Source organism: Culicoides brevitarsis, chromosome 1, assembly GCF_036172545.1.
Source record: "Culicoides brevitarsis isolate CSIRO-B50_1 chromosome 1, AGI_CSIRO_Cbre_v1, whole genome shotgun sequence".
In the NCBI taxonomy this organism is placed as follows: domain Eukaryota; kingdom Metazoa; phylum Arthropoda; class Insecta; order Diptera; family Ceratopogonidae; genus Culicoides; species Culicoides brevitarsis.
Window position 1 is genome coordinate 33,346,626 of NC_087085.1, and position 17,954 is coordinate 33,364,579.

General features: G+C 34.5%; 8 protein-coding genes across 8 annotated transcripts in view; 4 read left to right on the forward strand and 4 right to left on the reverse strand.

Moving 5' to 3' along the window:
- The window catches only part of LOC134828178 (26S proteasome regulatory subunit 7), a 97,732-nt gene that overhangs the window by 46,912 nt on the left and 32,866 nt on the right, over window positions 1–17,954 (forward strand). The gene's annotated exons all lie outside the window — the stretch shown is intronic.
- LOC134827369 (protein CLEC16A homolog) lies at window positions 2–4,283 on the reverse strand. Its single transcript, XM_063839969.1, has 6 exons — window positions 4,080–4,283; window positions 3,872–4,020; window positions 3,691–3,818; window positions 2,510–3,625; window positions 1,193–2,351; window positions 2–389 (listed from the first exon to the last, which is right to left on the reverse strand). The coding sequence occupies exons 1-6, from the start codon at window positions 4,125–4,127 to the stop codon at window positions 2–4; spliced, it is 2,988 nt and encodes a 995-aa protein (XP_063696039.1). The 5' UTR covers window positions 4,128–4,283.
- On the forward strand, window positions 4,372–5,706 carry LOC134838346 (uncharacterized). Its single transcript, XM_063853857.1, has 3 exons — window positions 4,372–4,640; window positions 4,700–5,162; window positions 5,228–5,706. Exons 1-3 carry the CDS (start codon window positions 4,463–4,465, stop codon window positions 5,376–5,378), a joined length of 792 nt encoding a protein of 263 aa, XP_063709927.1. The 5' UTR covers window positions 4,372–4,462; the 3' UTR covers window positions 5,379–5,706.
- Window positions 5,635–8,951, reverse strand: LOC134838345 (juvenile hormone esterase). The gene is made up of 6 exons (XM_063853856.1): window positions 8,700–8,951; window positions 6,827–7,525; window positions 6,416–6,760; window positions 6,192–6,357; window positions 5,985–6,120; window positions 5,635–5,931 (listed from the first exon to the last, which is right to left on the reverse strand). Exons 1-6 carry the CDS (start codon window positions 8,898–8,900, stop codon window positions 5,730–5,732), a joined length of 1,749 nt encoding a protein of 582 aa, XP_063709926.1. The 5' UTR covers window positions 8,901–8,951; the 3' UTR covers window positions 5,635–5,729.
- LOC134838261 (caspase Dronc) lies at window positions 10,294–11,987 on the forward strand. The gene is made up of 3 exons (XM_063853753.1): window positions 10,294–10,447; window positions 10,509–11,167; window positions 11,228–11,987. Exons 1-3 carry the CDS (start codon window positions 10,316–10,318, stop codon window positions 11,790–11,792), a joined length of 1,356 nt encoding a protein of 451 aa, XP_063709823.1. The 5' UTR covers window positions 10,294–10,315; the 3' UTR covers window positions 11,793–11,987.
- Window positions 12,253–13,710, reverse strand: LOC134829662 (basigin). The gene has a single exon (XM_063842869.1). It carries the CDS (start codon window positions 13,444–13,446, stop codon window positions 12,682–12,684), a length of 765 nt encoding a protein of 254 aa, XP_063698939.1. The 5' UTR covers window positions 13,447–13,710; the 3' UTR covers window positions 12,253–12,681.
- LOC134837678 (obscurin-like protein 1) lies at window positions 15,741–16,478 on the reverse strand. The gene has a single exon (XM_063853063.1). It carries the CDS (start codon window positions 16,476–16,478, stop codon window positions 15,741–15,743), a length of 738 nt encoding a protein of 245 aa, XP_063709133.1.
- LOC134836731 (protein SREK1IP1-like) lies at window positions 17,212–17,939 on the forward strand. The gene is made up of 2 exons (XM_063851935.1): window positions 17,212–17,381; window positions 17,446–17,939. The coding sequence occupies exons 1-2, from the start codon at window positions 17,283–17,285 to the stop codon at window positions 17,815–17,817; spliced, it is 471 nt and encodes a 156-aa protein (XP_063708005.1). The 5' UTR covers window positions 17,212–17,282; the 3' UTR covers window positions 17,818–17,939.

Consider the following 17,954-nt stretch of genomic DNA (forward strand, 5'->3'; position numbering starts at 1 on the left):
CTTAAACTGTTTCAATTGTCCCTTTTGGCTTTTTTGGTTCGGGTGTTCTTTGTTGACTCATGAACGACGTTTCTTCCGAGGGCGTTGTCACGATTGGCGTTACGTCTTCCAATTTTCGTATGGCGCCATTGCCGAAAGACATGTCTCGACGATCCGGAGTATTCGGGCGACTGGAATTATGACTACTGAGAGCGGGAACGGGACTCGAATTTTGGGAACGCTTAAAATCTTCTAATGGAATTTCTTCTGAACGGGGACGCATCATCATGCGGGGACTGCCTTCGCGTGAACGTGGACTATTTCGAGATCGACTGACTTCGCGGGATGTTTGTGCTGAGGCACGCGCATTCGAGGAGCTGCGATGACGTGATGAAGAAGACGGAGATTCCCTAAAAAAAATTATAAAAAATTAGATAAATTTTTTTTGAAGGTTGATACAAAAATTAAAAGTGTTTTCAATATCATTCATTTTTTTAATTTTTAGATTTTTTTTTTATAAATTTTTCTTGAAATTTTTCTAAATTTTTCGTGTTAATTAAGTCCTAACAAAATTGATTTAAATTAAAAAATTTAAAAAAAATTTTTTTAATATTTTTTTACTTTTAGAAAAATTCAAAAATAAAGTCTTTTTGAAAATTATGAAAAAAAAAAAAAAAAATTTTGAAATATTTTTTCCTAAAAAAGTTTTTATGAAGCTTTAAAATTTATTAAAAATTTTCTTAATATTTTTTTTCTAAAAACTTTTAGATCTTTTATTATTTTAAATTTGCAAAAAAATAACTGTCAAAAAAATTTAAGAAAAAAAATTTTTAAATATTTTTAGGAGAAAATAATTTTTTTTCAACAAAAATTAAAATTTTTAATTTAAAATTCAAAAAAACTTAAAAATAAGTCATAAAAATTTTTAAAAATTTTTTTTACTTTTTCATACAAAATGCCGGAAGCAATTTTTGATCATGTTAAACATTTGTTGATTTTTGAAAAAAAAAAGCGGCCTTACATGAAAATTTATTTTAAAAAAAAATTGAATTTTTTTTTTTTAAAATTAATGTTTCTTTTTATTTTAAAATTGATTAAAATTTGAAAAGTTTAATAATTGCGAAAAATTTTATCTTTGAAATTAAAAAATTAAAAAAAAAATTAAATGAGAGGAAATTGAAAACTTTTTAATTAATTTTAAATAAAAACTCACCCATCTCCTCTTCCCGGCGTAATTTGCACTCGACTAACACCCGGCATGCTTTCCCTCCGTAACGCAGCAGCAACTCCCGGAATCCTATTCGACGTATTAAAAATCGGCCGATGATCTCTCGACGAAGACCCACTCCGTGCAGATCCTTCGCGACTTCGCATCGCATGTGTGGCATACGTAACTGGCGACTCCGACGTAATTTGTCCCGGTATCGCTAACAATTGAGCAATTTGATACATTTTTTTCTGACGAGCCTTTGTCCTACCTTTCGTAAGTCTCTGTTTCGCCGCCATACAACGAATGTGATCGTCAAAGATGAATTTTGCTGACAAAATGGGCGCCCGATTTGCATTTGTGAATGCTCCTCCTCGATGAACCGTCAAATGTAAGCATCTCGAATCATCCTTATCTCCCACAACTTCGACATCCTGTAAAAATCCAACTAATTTCGCAACTCCCCATCCAAGTCTTTTGGGATCTGGCTCAATGAGAATCAACTGCAGTACATCAATAACCAAAAATCTGCGATATTTCGTGCCGTCTTTCATTAAAACTGTGCACGCGATTAAATCACTGTTGTTCAAGTCGAGCGTTTGTTCGACTTTGACGCAATTACTCAAATTTGTGAGAGGCAGTAAAGTTTCCGTTTCCCCGAAAAATTGTTGATACAGCCGACGTATGAGGAAAAAGACACGAATTGCACGTCGTGCCTTCTCTACTTGCCCACACGGTAAGCGGAGAGTGAATCCGATACTTGTGAGCGGCGTTCCGATGGGCGGCAGTAAAATAGCTGCTTCTTGACACAAAAACTCGACATTTAACTGCGATTTTTGCATCTCATTGTACTCGTCTTCGAACAAATCCAAGAAAATGTCTTCGGATTTGTAGAAATTTCGCAACACAGTCATGCTCTGATCTCGTGCGGAGACAAGCAACTGTCGATGGGCATCATTGATGAGCGCATTTCGCTTCCCCGAACAAATTCGCTGCATCAGGACTTTGATTGTGAGTTCGACGGTGACGAGACGAATGCGACACGAAGGTTGACTACTCAAATGGATGATTTGCATCAACTTTTCGACAAGAACTGTGTGATATTTGTTCGTGGAATTGGCTACAGTTTGATTTAATGTTGCTTCTAACCAATCTGCATCAATGCCTGTGTGAAAAAATTTAAAGAAAAATTAGTTTTTTGATGATTTTTAAAGAATTTCAAGGTAAAACAGGACAAACCTTCTATTTAATTCCGAATGAAAGCAAAAAATACATCAAAAAATTTAATTTTTTTACTAAAAATCGATTTAAACAATAACTTACCTCGATTATTGGCAAGAGCATGTATGAGACAAAGCGATAAAAGTGGCAAATAATCATTTTCTGAGCAATCCAACGAATTTAGGACCATATCCAAGAAAGGTCTTGATGTTTCATCGGATCCCAAAGACCTTCGTATTAACTTTTCCTTCTCCTCATCTGTAATATTGCACTTTTCCAGACCCTCGACAGCTGCTTGATCGATTGCGATACTCTCTAATTCGTCTCTGCTGCTCGTTCTTGACGACGAGGCGATCGTAGATTCCAATGCTTCTTCCAATTCTTGCGGTCTTCCGAATCCCAAAGGTACTCCATCGCGTTTTTCAACCGAATATGAGGAAAGTAACGAATTCGTGCCTTCTTTGAAGATGCTGTGATCCCCATTCAAGATTACCCAAGCGAGGGCATGAACAAGCGGCGGATGTTGCATGACCAAAAAGACCAAAGAAAGCGCAAAAAGACCCACAACGGGACTCACTCGAGGATTATCCAGCTCTTGCACGTCAATTTCAACGTGTTTGTTCAAAACTTCCGCCAAATTCTTCGTTACGAGTGCCATGGAGATCGGAGGCGCCGGCGTCAGCGAGAAAATGTACAACGGAACAAAAAGTTTGTTCAGCAAATGTTCCGTGAGGACGGCATTCAAGTCGGAAATGTTGAGTGAGAGAATGTCGTGCAAGTAATGCAAGTGATCCAGATGTTCGGCAATCAAATTCGTTAGTTTATCCTGCGATTGGTGATCCTGGTCATTTTTTACGCACGAATCTAATTCAATAATGTGCTTTCCGATGAACCAAACGAGATTACTGAAGTACGGAGCTGCCGTACGATCACGTATGAATTGCAACATTGACTCGTTATGCACGCGATAGACGTTTAGTGAGATGTTCCGCACCGCAATTCGCACCATGCCCTCCGGATGATTGAAAAATTTGATCGCTTCCGTGTACAGCGGGAAGTCATTCGTCAATTCGTTGTAGAAAAAGTGAATGGTGTGCGTGTTGAGCTTCAAACTCAACGTTTTGAGGAACAAAATGTAATATCCCATGACATCTTCGTCACTAAAATCGAATTTGTGTACGATAATTGAGTTGACATGATTGTTGCTGAGTAGATAATCTACAAAAAATTCAAAAAATTTTCCTTGTTCAAGATGTTTTGATAAGAAAACGAGAAAAACTCACACAACGACGTCTCATTCCGAATATTTTCAAACAAAATATTCAATGTTTGAAGGAGTTGCACGCACACAAAGCTCTTTTGTCGCATGATATTCAGGAAATAACACAGCATATTTTTTTCCAAGAAGAAACTACAACAAAAAATACATTAAAAATTGAAAAAATATACATTTTTAGGACTTACTCAAAGACACTCGAGTCATTTTGATCTCCCCAGATGAGAATTTCAGCTATACTACGCAGAGATTCGACGAGCAAACTCTTATTTGTCTCCGAGACAAGTTGATTCTTTTCGAGAACAGAGTGCAAATACTTCAAATGATCCAAGGACAACTAAAAAACACGCAAAAAGTTTAAATTTGCTGCGCAAAATGATCAAAAACTACTTTTACCTTGGATTTTGGCTTGTTCCAGCCAAACCAGCTGCGACTACGAAACATTATTTTACGAGAAAATCGTCAATTGCCGTGAATTTTGAACGATTTTCGATTATTTTTCCTATCTACTGCTGTCGAATGTTCATTTTATGGCTCAACAAGAGAAAAATTCTACAAAATAAAGGGATTTTCCTGCGAAAAATGTATTTTCGTCTCGACTTTTTTTTTTGTTTTTCAATTTTTTTGACACATTACGTGGGTGAATGTCAAATTCGATAAAACTTGCTGCTGCTGATTCATTCAAAATAACAACAGGGCGTTGTAGGGTTTCTTTTTTCCTTGATTTTATTTGTTTTTTTCGGGGATTTCGGGAGTTTTTTGGTTGAATTTGTGTCAAAATGGATCAGCGACGTGCTGAAAAGTATCTTTCGAGACTGTTTCCGCTCACGGGAGCTTTGTGTGCTGTTATTTGCATCTCTTTTGGCATTGCTCAATATCACTGGAGAGACGTTTTGGACACCTGTGGCACGTATCGCGGGACTTTGTATGAAGATCCCAAGTGTGGATGCATTTTATGTGAGTTTTTTCACCTAATTTCACTTTCGAATTAATTTCAAACGTTTTTTCGCTTTTAGTTGGCTCAAGTACAGCAACATATTTCACGGGAGGGCACATCGCAATCTGTTATTGGACAGTTTATGGACCTCTGTTGTCGATTTTCTTCTGTTTCATCTTTGGATGCTTCCATTTGTACCGCGTTTGTTGCGGGGTTTCGCCCAAAAGACACGTGACGCGCACCGTTCGTCATGCCCAGTCGAACCAAATGATCGTCCTGCATGCCGAAAGTGATATGTCGGGCATCAATGACGATATTTCGCCTTATTATTGGATCCCATTGGGAGTTATTGCCACACTCATGTCCATTTACATGTTGGTACATGCGAGCATCTATACCGCTGGTTACGAGATCTCATGCCGGCAATATCGACAAGAAATCGTGAAATATATGCAAGCAACAGGTCCTTTGGTGCAATCCATTCAAGGAAGACTCTCGTGTAACGCAATTTTTGACTTTATGGATTACATTCATCCCGATGTGTAAGCAAATTTTCACTTTTTTTCTTCAAATTTTCCAAATTTAATCGAAAATTCTCACATTTTAGCTCATTTGAGAAACGTCGAATTGATCGAATAAACACCCCGTTCGCCCTCGGACTCCCGTATGTCGCAACATGGCTCTCCGTCATCGGCTGGATCGCGATTGCGACAGTTGCTTTTGCCAGAGCACGCAAAACATCCGACGTTCGAGTCTAAATATTAGTTTTAGAAACAATTCGCAGCTTAAAAAAGTCAATTCCCGTCCAATTTATACGTACTTTATTGAGAAAAACGTACAAAAAGGAGCTAAACGAAAGTATTTTATACAAGATACAACGAAAATGCACAATTTAAAACATTCCAATAGATTTTAAGAGATTTTTAAGATAAAAATATTGACATTCCAAATCGAGAATTAAGTGCCTCATCACATTTTTTGCCTTATTTTTTACAAAATATCACAACTTTTTACATGTTAGCACGTAAGAAACACAAATTTTATTTTAGTTTTTGTTAATTTTATTAGAAAACAAGTAAAAATAAATGATTTTAATGGAAAACTTTTAATTAAAGTTCATCTTTAACGTCTTTCGCTGGCAAATGAGCTCCAATTTCGTACCAAAAATCTGCTCGTTCTTGCAGCAATCCCTTTTCCATCTTGATTAATTCACTGGATTCTTGATCTTTGTTACCAATTCTTAAATATTGCACCGGATATTCAGTGGCTTCTTCCCATGTCACTAATTTTGAGTTATAAGGCGTTGGGTGACTAAAAGAAAAATTAATTTTAACGGTATTTTAATGAAAAAATTAATTTTTTACCCGTAAATGGCAAAATTAGTCCACATTTCGACAAGAGCATCACGAATTTGCAAATCTTCTTTTGTTGGAACGGCACTTACGAACAACCATTGCGCGATGGGGAACAAAAATTGGAGTTCCTCTGCGTGACTAACACCTAAAAGATAAGAAAATCGATTGATTTCGTCACTTTTTTCGTTTATCTAATCGATTTTGTTAATTACTCACCAAAGTAATTCTCTCGTCCTCCCTTGAAAATTTCAGTAAAACTCGCGGAAGCTTTGTGATTGAAGAGATAAACGAAAGTTGGTCCACGTTTCGATTTATTTTCGGGGCTGAAACGGTATCTGAAGTACTCGTCCATGCCGTGAAGGAACCAAGAATCGGTATAAAGCTAAAAAAAAATTTTTTTTAAATTATTTTTTGTTAGAAATTTTGATAAATTTTCTTACGTTCGTCAAATTTTGATGCGTATCAGGCTCAATTTTGCGATTTTTGAAGTAATATTCGTTGATTCGTTGGGTAATTTTCTGTTTCGTCTTGTAATCGTGATGATCGTAATACAAACTCGTCTCTAACGCGTGATCCCAATTGATGTGCATGTCGTTTGTGACTTCCTTCAAGTTTATGATGGGAGCTGATTTCATTGCGCCTTCGTCAGATGTTAATCCAGCCATCCAACGGATCGGGAGACCGTGAGGTTGTTTGACGTCACGCGGATGAACAGAGATAAAAGCTCCCGGAAGGTCTGGTTCAACAACTGGCGGGAAGGGAATCATTGGATCGGTGTCCCATGCCTTAAAAAAAAGTTTAAAAAATTGATTTTTAGAAAAAAAAATAAAATTTTGTTGGAAGAAACTCACAAAGAAGTCATAAAATGCCGCTGTAATGTCCTCTGCCGGTGCTTTTCGGAGACAATCCATCATTTCTGCCCAATTATCGCCTTTTTTCTCGCATCCCATCATCTCTCCCAACTTAGCAGCACGTTTTTCAGCGACTCCTTTATGCGCAGGTTGTGCCCACGGATTGAAATTTGCCCCGCTTTGTGAAATTACTTGATGGAACAAGCCCTTTGACAACGGGCTCATCATGTGATACGTTCCGCTTGCACCTCCTGCTGATTCTCCAAATACCGTTACCTTATCAGGATCTCCTCCGAACGCCGCAATGTTCTCCTTAATCCATCGCAAGACCTCAACTTGATCTTTCAAGCCATTATTTCCGGGGCAATCTTTCGTTCCCGTGCTCAAAAATCCCAAAGGTCCCAAGCGGAAATTCGCTCCGATGTAAATTATATTCTCGCGCTCCATAATGAAATCCGGCCCGTAAAACATGGAAATGCCCGAACCACATTGCCATCCGCCGCCATGGAAAAAGACCATCACAGGCAACGGCTTTGCTGTTTTCTCGTCATCACGAATCGGCGTATAGACATTCAAGTAGAGACAATCTTCGCTTCCCTCAATTTCGACATCACGCCTAAATGGGTCACGTTGAATGCAAATGCTGCTGTCTCGCGTGGCATCACGTTCGCCATCCCAACTACCGAATGGAATTGGTGCCTTTTACGTAAATAGATAAAAAAAATTAATTAATTAAATTTTAATTTTCGTGTAAAACTCCAACTCTCGCTGATTTGAGGTAGGAGTCGAACACGAAATGCATTGTTTTGAAAATTTTGTGTAGGAATTCGATTGGAATCTCAGGGAAAATTTCCAACAAAGCAATAAAATTCTAGAATTAGACCGTAACATATTGCGGGTAATTAAAATATGAGACGTCACATGTTAACTACCAGTCTGATTGAACACTGCATGAATTAAGAGACAAAAAACAAACGAGTTCTAATGACTGTTTACAACTTTATCTCCAACTTTAAGTGGTTTTTTTGCATTCCTTGATAGATTTATTGAAAAAAAGTTGCAGTTATTGGTTTTCTATTTGTCTTAAAGTTGAAAAAGATTTAAAATGTTGAAAAATTTGACACGAAAAATTTCAGTTTTTGAAAAAAACTTAAGAAAAATATTTTAAAAAATTCAAAAATTGTTCGAAAAAATTGAAATTTAAAAAAAAATAAAAGAAATATAAAAGTTTTTATAAAAAAATTCAAAAAATAAATTCAAAATTTGAATTTTTAAAAATTTTTTGAAAATTTAAAAAAAAATTATTTGTTCAAAAAAAATTTGTTAAAAAAAATTTTTTTTCCCAAAATTAAAATTTTTGAAAAAAAATAATTTCTACATTTAAATTTTTGTTCAAAAGTTCAGTATGTAGAACAAATTTTATCAAACGTTATTAAAAATAAATTTAAAAAAATGGAAAAAAATATCAAAATTACTAAAAATTTAGTTTTGAGAAACTGAGAAAAAAATTCAAGTCAAATTTAAAATTTTTTTTTATCAATTTAATTTCAAATCAAACGTATCTAAATGGCATTATTTATATTTTTACGAATAAAATATTGCCAACTGAACTCAATAAATTTGTTTATGTACCTCGATTTTCAGGTACAAGTGTTGAATCTCAATTAGGCATTTAGACACATAAATAATTAGTTACAAACAAAAAATTAATAACATTGCATGCCAAGTCACTTAATGTTTAAACTTCATTTTTTTTAAAACTTTACATAAAAAAAACTTGTCGTTCTGTTCAAACTTCAACGTCAAAGCGGTACAAAGTTCATATTTTAATGACTTTCCAAAACAAAAAATCCACTGCGTACTTTGAACTCACCTTGAATCTCAAATCACCGGTTGGAGGCTTTGCATACGGAATCCCCAAAAATCCTCGAATGCCTTTTCCTTTGAATGTCGAGAGATATCGTCCAACGAGTGATCCGCCATGCGAAAGTTTTACTTTCAAAATTTCCGAGGTGCGACAATTGACTGCAAGACACATGCACGAAAGTACCGTTAGCAGTAAAAGTCCCTTCATATTGCGTGGGAAATTTTAGCGATAAATTAAAATTAATAAAATTCTCGGATTTTTGCTTGTTTACCGCGCGACGATTAAATAAATACTGAAATCTCGTTACAAAAACAAGCAAGAAAGAAGGTGTTTAACCACACGAAAAAATACCTGTTTGGTGTTAATGTACATATTTTTAAGACAAGTCAGAACTATATCATATCACGTCATATGAGAAAAAAAGCTTGTCTGGCTTATGATTATTTATAAGTTACGTTGCAGTGATCTTCTTAACATTCAAACGAGTTACCGGCATTTTTCGAGTGTGTTGGTAAATTGTTACAAAGTATTTTATCGTAACCTGTTACATAACGGATTGAATTTAAAAAGTCAAGTTCAACCAATTATTGATGAAAAATTATAAGAAATACATCCAAAAACATTTTCCATACTTTCGATCAATTTCAAGCTTCAAAACCATCAAATATGCTTTCAAAATAAAAATTACGTATTTTTTACGTATTTTTTATTTTCCGATTTTCAACCAACTTTCAAAGCTAAAATTGAAAAAATATTCATTCTAAAGATGATTTCCATCAAAATCTCCTTGATTTTTGAAGAAATAAAAAAAAAAATTGACCGTTTAAAAACGGTCATGAAATTTTTCAAGTCAAGAAATTTTTCAAGTCAAGATCTAACAAACTTTTGATGGATTTCAAAGCTAAAATTGAATAAATATTCATTCTAAAAATGATTTTTTCAAAATCTCCTTGATTTTCAAGATCTAACAAACCTGAAGAAATAAAAAAAAAGATGATTTTTTTGGTCATGAAATTTTTCAAGTCAAGATCTAACAAACCTTTGATCAAAGCATTCTAAAGATGATTTCCATCAAAATCTCCTTGATTTTTGAAGAAATAAAAAAAAATTTTTCGGTCATGAAATTTTTCAAGTCAAGATCTAACAAACTTTTGATGGATTTCAAAGCTAAAATTGAATAAATATTCATTCTAAAGATGATTTCCATCAAAATCTCCTTGATTTTTGAAGAAATAAAAAAAAAATTCCTCGACGGTTTTTTCGGTCTAACAAACTTTTGATGGATTTCAAAGCTAAAATTGAATAAATATTCATTCTAAAGATGATTTCCATCAAAATCTCCTTGATTTTTGAAGAAATAAAAAAAAAATTTTTCGGTCATGAAATTTTTCAAGTCAAGATCTAACAAACTTTTGATGGATTTCAAAGCTAAAATTGAATAAATATTCATTCTAAAGATGATTTCCGTTTTTATTAAATCCTACCGGTACCAACTCCTATTTTGAATCAACATATGCAATGAACTCCACGCATGAACTTCTTTGTGATGAAATTCACTCGAATAACAACAAACAAATTGCATCGCTCGCTTGGAATTGTGAAAATATAATTTTAATGACAAAATGGAGCAAATCCATCGAAATACAATACTCAACAACATCGACAAGCTCATGGAATTGACGGAATACAAATTGCTGATGGAAAAATGTGAAGCTGCTCGTCTTATTTCCCACATTATGGCACGAAATATCGAAGTGAGTCACAAACTTTAATTTTCAATGTCAAACAATCACACCTGTTTTCCCTTTTTTTCAGAACGATTCAACAAACGACGAGTCCCGTCATCGAGATTTGCTCAAAAAAATCACTCAACGCGGTCCAACTGCCTTCCAGGTCTTCAAGGGAATTTGCGAGACGGATTTCACGGAAGCTGCTGAAATTCTCAAACAATTGGCTGTCGAACAAAATGGCTGCAACAGATTTCTCAGCATCAAGGAGTCCAAAGAGGAGAACGAACGAAATGTACGACAAATGTACGAAGGAAAGGCATTTTCGCGTCTCAAGCCGGGCACTTCGAGTGCATCCTCGAGCAATAATAACCAAAATAAAACGGAGAATATTCGATTGGAGCCTTATACGGGTCCGATTAAACGTGAGCTGCACGTGCAAAAAGCAACGAAATTCAGTGTGGCGGAGAGAGAAGGCATCAGTACGTATTCGATGCGTGGAAAAAATCGCGGAGTGCTGTTTTTGGTGAACATTATTGACTTTCATGACAAAGATAAGCGTCGAAACGGAGCAGAAGTCGACAAAGATCGACTCTTGAATCTCTTTGACGAAATGGGATACAAATTATTCTACTACGAGAACATCGACTCCGATCAATTTAACAGTTTAATAAAGCAACTTTCGTCTTCTCATAATTTAAGGACAGCGGATTCGCTCGTTTTTGGTCTCTTAACTCATGGAAGTCTGTAAGTTTTCTATTTTTAGCCAGAAAAAAGCTCAATTTTAATAAAAATTTTACATTTTAGTGTCGGTCAAACAACTTACGTCGAATTCAGTGACGGTCTCTACTTTGCCACAGAAAAAATTGTGCAAGAATTCAGCAATTCAAACTGCAAATACCTTCAAGGCAAGCCAAAAATCTTTCTTTTTCCCTTTTGTCGGGGCGAGGAATCCGACAAAGGTGTCATTTACTACCGCCCACGCAGTGCCGCGATTGAACACGACAGCTCCGGCAGTGATTACGTGCAAGATCGCATCCCAACGTATTCCGACATTGCCATTTGCTATGCCACAGTGCCCGGATTTCTCACACATCGAGATCCCACCGAAGGAAGTTGGTACATTCAAGGGTTGTGCAGAGTTTTTGCGAAACACGCACACGACGCAACCTTCGAGGAATTGATGAAATATCTGGAATTGGAAGTTGGAAGTAAAAATACCGTGAGCGGATCCATTCAAACGAGCTCTGTGGAGTATCGGGGTTTCAGTAAGGTGCTTTATTTCAATCCGGGATACTTTGGAGAACCCGTGGAAGAAGCTGTTGAGGCAAATGCGAATTTGACAGAGGAAACGACGACAACGAATGAGTGAAAATTGATGAATTAACTGAAAACTTTAAGCATTTACTTATTTTAAAAATGTGATTTTGTGAGAAAAATGCACAATTTTTCGACTACATAAGGAATTTTTACATTTTAAAGTGCCTTAACTATAATTTAATTTAAAAAAATTTCAAAAAGTTTAAACTTTAATGTTTTAGTGTTCAGAATTGAGTGAATTTTGACTTGAAAATTAAAAAAAAAATAAAATTTTAGAAATTTTATAAAAAACTGCCAATAATTCTAAAAAAATAGAAGAATTTCAACTGAAAAGTTAAAAAATTATGCGTTTTGTTACAAAATCAAACAAAAAAAAAAAAATCAAAGTAATTTGATGAAAAACTGCCATAAATCTCGAAAAAAATAAAAAAATTAAGCTTAAAAACAAAAAATTTGGAATAATTTCTCACAAAATCACAAATTAATAACTGACAATCGAATCTTTTTATACATTTTATTTTTTGTAAACGAAGCAAAAACGTTTTCTATTAATATTATTACAAAGTGAAAAGTGGAAATATACATTTTTTTCATTATCATAACAGAGATTCTTGATTAACATATAACTTAACATTACTTTTCCGTTAGTTTAGTAAGATTTTGTATAAAGAGAGAGAGAGGTAAGTGTCCAAAAATGTGGTGCAGTCCAAACAAAAGTCATTCACGGTCTCTTTGGTGGAAGCGAGTCTCCTTGTACTATTGCTGTCGATAAAAATTTGTAAAAAATGGAAAGAGATTGCGTCACGTCACGTCGCTAGGTGAGAAAAATTCAGATAAATCAGGCAGTTCACATTCACGATTATAACAATTTTTGTGTAAATATTTTTTTTTGTTTTTTGTTTTAAGTAACTCTCGTTTTTTTTAAAGCTCATAATTGCTCCTTAATTTTTGCCATTTTTCTGATCGGGTTCCGTTTCGCTGTCCTCAACTTCGACATGCGTACGATGCTTCTCGTAGATCAAAATGATGGCACACAAAATGAACACTTCGATGCAGATAAGAACGAAGGGCCACAATGCTGCGTACTTGTCCTTGACACGCACATAAGCGGTACTGAAGACGACATTGTCCAAATCGAGTGAATCATCGTGACGTCCCTCGCATGTGAAGTTACCACGATATTTTTTATCCATGTTGTGTATCTCCAACGTGTTGTTCTCCAAGCCATCAGAGTCTTTGTACGTGACATGTTCCGTGATATTGGCGTCAAATACCCAGTTGATGCGTAATTTTGTGCCAACTCCTGCACATTTGAGGGACAAAGTTTCGCCCTCGACTACCGAAACATCCGTCGATGGCTTAATTTTCACCAAAATATTGGCAATTACATCGAAGGGATGCTCATCGCCTTTGTACGAACAGAAATACATGCCATGTTCCGTGCCCTCGGTCTTCTCAAGCTTCAACGTGCTCGTTTTTCCATCGACCTTGACTTGATTCTCATCCAAATTATCCATCTCTGCCTTGCGCCACTTGATTTCGCTCGCATTTTCATCCGAACCTGTGACCTGGCAACTCAGAGAAAGGGTCTTTCCGACATCGAAGAACACTCTTCTTCCCTGATTCTCGACGTAGACGGGTTTCAACATGCACACGCATGATTGTATCAAAACGCAAAAAGCGATAAATTGCAAAATTGTAGCCATTTTTTCACGAGAACTATCTTTTTTGTTGTAAATATATGAAGGCGGTGGCTCGAGTTACTCTTGTTTTTTGGTTCTTACGTTCTAAGCTTATCAAAAATATGGTTTTTGGACTCTCGCTGAAGAGTAGTCGATACTGGCGATGTCGAATGATTAAAATTGCGCTAATACTATCAAAATTTTCCAAAAATTTAATGGGTAATAAAACTTTTTATGTATTTACTTTGTCATATTTGGAACTTTTTTTTGTTCTTTTGACATTAGGTTGTTCATTGATGACTTCATCCATTCAATGTCGAAAAATTGATAAAGCGTTTGAATATTCTTGACGTTATTTTTCGTTCATTTTACGGGAAATTAAAATAAGTTGAATTTTTCTAATGAAATAAGTTTTAAAAAATTTTTAAATAATTTTTCAAAAATATAAATTAAATTAAATTTTTTTAATACTTTATTTTCTAATTTAATTTAATTTTTTTTATATATATATTTTTTTTTAATTTAATTTTTTTTTTAATTTAAAAAGAATTTGATTAAAAATATAGATTTTTTTAGTTTAATCATAAAAAAAATAAATTTAAAATTTCAAAGCAATTTCAAGTATTTTTATAGATCCTTTATATTTTTTTTATTAAATTTCTTATATTTTTAAGAAATTTTTTGATATTTTGTTGAAAACAATTTTTTTTTCAAAATTTTCAAATTTTTTGTTAAATTTCAGGCATGAATTTGATGAACTATAATTTTTTTTTCAATAAAACTTATTTTTTTAAATATTTTTAGGAGATTTTTTTTAGTTTTGAGCAATTTTCAGCAAAAATTTGCTAAGTTTTGTATTTTTTATTCAGGTTTTAAAATAAATGTTCGAAATTAATTTTTTTATCGTTTCAGGATATTTATTTTCAATTTTTAAGGAATATTAGGTAAGAGTTTTATATGTTATTTATTTTAAAATTTTACATATTTAGGAATTTTAAGGTAAGAATCTACTAATTTTTTATTTTTTATGTAATTTGGGTGCATTTTTGAAGAATTTCATCTACAAACTTACCATATTAAATAACTTTTCTTCTAAAAAATGCTCAAAAAGTAGATCCAATGCTAAAAGTTTTTGATTTTAGGACATGTTCTTAAAAATTTAGTATTCAGAAGGAAGAAAAATCCAAAATAAAGGAAAGTCATTTCAAGTAACTTGTCATTTTCATCATAAATTTGTCTCTTTTCAGGCATTTTTCAAACAAATTCAACTCACAATGCTCATAAACGCCCCATTAACGACGCTCCAATTACAAAAATACACTTTTTCTAAATTTATTTCACTATCAAAACTCCCAAATTTGTACGTTAGAACTGCACTTCATGAATTTTCTCGTCTTCACGTTTCCTCATTGAAATTCCATGCTTTTCCAAATACATAATAACGGCAATTGATGCCGCCGTCATCAACAAAAATCCAACCAAAATCCAAATTGCGGGCGCAAATCCATTAATTTCATCGACGGTTAAATACGACGTCACTATTTTGCTGTCTCCAGTTTCCAAATCTTTTCCAACGCATTGATATTCTCCGTGATCTTCGTATTTCACCGCTTCAATTTTTAACTTTAATATTTGAAGTCCCTCAAAATGCGATGATTTTTCTTCTTTTATTCGCTTGTCACGATCTTCCTTGAGATACGGGTCAATGTCGGGCAGCATCCATTTAAATTCGGTTGTGTTGGAATTGCTGCTCGCCAGACACGTTAAGAGGATGTTTTGTCCTTTGAAGACTGAAATGCCGTTGGGAATGACATCGATGACAATTTCGGATGCAGCAACGACGGAAAAGACGAAAAGTAGCAGAAAAAGTTTCATTGTGACACGACGACGCGTGGAAACTAGCTTCTGCGACGTCTAAATTTAAACTGAGAATATTCGACAATTTAGAGTTGTTTGCGATAACACACAAAATTGAGTCGATCGTTGTCGTCGCGTGTTGTTGGACAGATGTTTGTTACAATTTTTTGCGTTTTTTCTTCTTGCTTCATGCTTTGAGCGAGCGATAAGGAATCGACTTGTAAATAAATAAAATAAAAGTTGGCAATGTGAGACATGAATAGGTCAAAAACGCATCTAATTCGATTAAAATTCACTCGTGTGAGGCAAACAAGAGAAGATGTGAGAATTTATTGCATTTTTATTGAATTTTCTTTGTATTCTTCTATTTATTTTGCATTCATTGATGAAATGCAATTTACTTTGTTTCGGCGGAGAGTTCTCTCAGTGTCGAGATTCTCTCTCAAACAATTTTTTCTTTGCTAAAAATTGTGCAGTTCCTTGTCCGACAAGAAAAACACTGCACACGTTTTTGGCCAATAAACGACATTGAACATCCCGACATAATGATCGCGAACCCGCACCGTGAGACTTTTCGCAACAACCTCCTCCAACTCCATCGAGTCGTTATATCTCGCCTCGCACGTATAAAGTCCCGAATGAGATTTTTCCGTCTTTTTGATAACGAGGGTGTTACTCTCGAAATTCGGTCCAAAGCGACGAATAAACTTGATGTCGTTGATGTGACCGTTAAAAAGCCATCGCAAATGCACTTTTGTCCCAACTCCGACACACTTGAGCAGCAACATCTCACCCTCGATCGCACAAATGACCTCCTTCGAGGGACGAATTTTCACCCGAAGTCGCGAAATGACGCGAAAAGTGTACGTCTCGTCGTTGCACTCGCACGAATAGTTGCCAGCATCCTTGTTACGGGCGTTTTGGATGACGAGCGTACTCATATCGGCTGAAGTTTTGATGCCATCTTTTATGTAATGCGTCTCATTCGTTGTTTCCGAATGCTTTGCCCACACAATGTTCGTCGCAGACTCAAACTTTTCCGTGACTCTGCAGCTGAGCGACACGGTGCTTCCGAGATCGAAGAAGACGTTGGTGCTGTTGACGCCGCCATCGTAAAGGGGCAACAGGAAGCCCCTCGCGATACCGTTTGAAGTCAAAAACAACAAAAATAGTGACAACAAAGAGTAGTACGTTCTCATGATTGTGATTCACACTTGTTTCTAATATAATATGTTGATAAAATTACACAGTAATTGATAAGGGTACGTAATAGAATATGAGAAGAATTCTGAATTGATTATCTTTATCATCTTGTTCGCATCTCTCCGAGTGTCAAGTGTCGTCTTGTCTGGTATTTCTCACATGTGCGACATTTTTAATTCAACTTTTTTCAATCCCTAAAATTCCTTTAAAATAAAAGAACCAAAAATTTAATTTGCTGAATAAGTTTAAATTTTAAAAATTTGATAATTTTTTACTGTTAAGGTCTCACGAAAATTATTTTTTGAGAAATTTCAACTGCAAAAAAAAAATTCTTCTCTTAAAATTAACAAAAAAAAAACTTTGCTGAATTAAAATTTTTGCTTAATTGAATTTGCTGAATTAGCTTAAATCTTAAAAAAAAATATAATTTTGACTATTGAAGTCTCATGAATATAATTTTTTGAGAAAAAACTGCTAAAAAAATTTCTTTTCTTTAAATTTGGCTTAAAATTAACATTAAATAAATTTGCTGAATTAAGAGAAAATAAAATTTGCTTAATTGAATTTGCTGAATTAGCTGAATAAGTTTAATTACTTAAAAATTAATAATTTTGATCATTGTAGTCTCTTAAAAAGCAGGTTTTGAAAAATTTTGTGGCAAAGAATTCCAAATTTTAACGAAAATCATAGAAAAATATTCAAAAATGAGATGTTTGTAATTGATGAGACGTACAAAAAAGTAAATGTAAACAAAAATCCGGTAAATTTCCATCGTTGTCTCTAAATTTTCCAACTTTTCCATGTCTGACTTCTTTAATCAAGAGAAAAAAACCCGAATTGGTTGTAAAAAATGCGGTTATCCAGGTCATTTAACGTTTCAATGTCGCAACATGATACAAGTAAGTTACAAATCCTTCAAATTTTTTGATTTCAATTCAAACTCTTTGCATCTAAAACTTGTAGATCGATCCAAACAAGAAGCCCCTAACTGTCGATGACAACAATGAAAGCGATTCCAGTGTCGAACTCGACTATTTGACGCCTTTGCAGGAGTTGCATTTGAAGGAAATGGCAGAAGCTGCTGAGAAAAAGCGTCAAAAAGAGCTACGGAAGAAGGCGAAAAAGGAGAAAAGCAAGAAGAAACGAAAGAAAAGGAGAAGTTCGTCGTCTTCGGATTCAAGTAGTGAGGCGTCAAGCTCTTCGGAGGACGAAAGTGACTCGGATTCAGATAGGCACAAGAAGAAAAAGAAGAAAAAACACAAGAAATTGAAGAAACAAAAGAAGAGTAAATCGAAAAAGTCGAGAAAACGATCGAGTTCGAGCTCGTCTGACTGAAAAAATGCCTCGTATATTGTAATAACGTTTTATTTTCTCATGATATAAGTGTTACAGTTCTCATAAAAATTTTAAACTTTTTTTTATAATATATTGACAAGTAATAAGGACAAGCAAAGCGACTTAAAATTAAAATG

Bases quoted from the DNA above. Each gene is read 5' to 3' on its own strand.
- LOC134827369 (XM_063839969.1), bottom strand. From the start codon at position 4,127: ATGTTTCGTAGTCGCAGCTGGTTTGGCTGGAACAAGCCAAAATCCAAG. The intron at 3,819-3,871 runs GTAAGTCCTAAA...TTTTTGTTGTAG, and splicing joins AATGACTCGAGTGTCTTTGA to TTTCTTCTTGGAAAAAAATA. The intron at 3,626-3,690 runs GTGAGTTTTTCT...AATTTTTTGTAG, and splicing joins TCGGAATGAGACGTCGTTGT to ATTATCTACTCAGCAACAAT.
- LOC134838345 (XM_063853856.1), bottom strand. From the start codon at position 8,900: ATGAAGGGACTTTTACTGCTAACGGTACTTTCGTGCATGTGTCTTGCA. The intron at 6,761-6,826 runs GTGAGTTTCTTC...CTTTTTTTTAAG, and splicing joins CGGCATTTTATGACTTCTTT to GCATGGGACACCGATCCAAT. The intron at 6,121-6,191 runs GTGAGTAATTAA...CTTATCTTTTAG, and splicing joins AGGACGAGAGAATTACTTTG to GTGTTAGTCACGCAGAGGAA.
- LOC134829662 (XM_063842869.1), bottom strand. From the start codon at position 13,446: ATGGCTACAATTTTGCAATTTATCGCTTTTTGCGTTTTGATACAATCA.
- LOC134836731 (XM_063851935.1), top strand. From the start codon at position 17,283: ATGTCTGACTTCTTTAATCAAGAGAAAAAAACCCGAATTGGTTGTAAA. The intron at 17,382-17,445 runs GTAAGTTACAAA...TAAAACTTGTAG, and splicing joins AATGTCGCAACATGATACAA to ATCGATCCAAACAAGAAGCC.
- LOC134838261 (XM_063853753.1), top strand. From the start codon at position 10,316: ATGGAGCAAATCCATCGAAATACAATACTCAACAACATCGACAAGCTC. The intron at 10,448-10,508 runs GTGAGTCACAAA...CCTTTTTTTCAG, and splicing joins TTATGGCACGAAATATCGAA to AACGATTCAACAAACGACGA. The intron at 11,168-11,227 runs GTAAGTTTTCTA...TTTACATTTTAG, and splicing joins CTCTTAACTCATGGAAGTCT to TGTCGGTCAAACAACTTACG.
- LOC134838346 (XM_063853857.1), top strand. From the start codon at position 4,463: ATGGATCAGCGACGTGCTGAAAAGTATCTTTCGAGACTGTTTCCGCTC. The intron at 4,641-4,699 runs GTGAGTTTTTTC...TTTCGCTTTTAG, and splicing joins CAAGTGTGGATGCATTTTAT to TTGGCTCAAGTACAGCAACA. The intron at 5,163-5,227 runs GTAAGCAAATTT...CTCACATTTTAG, and splicing joins GATTACATTCATCCCGATGT to CTCATTTGAGAAACGTCGAA.
- LOC134837678 (XM_063853063.1), bottom strand. From the start codon at position 16,478: ATGAGAACGTACTACTCTTTGTTGTCACTATTTTTGTTGTTTTTGACT.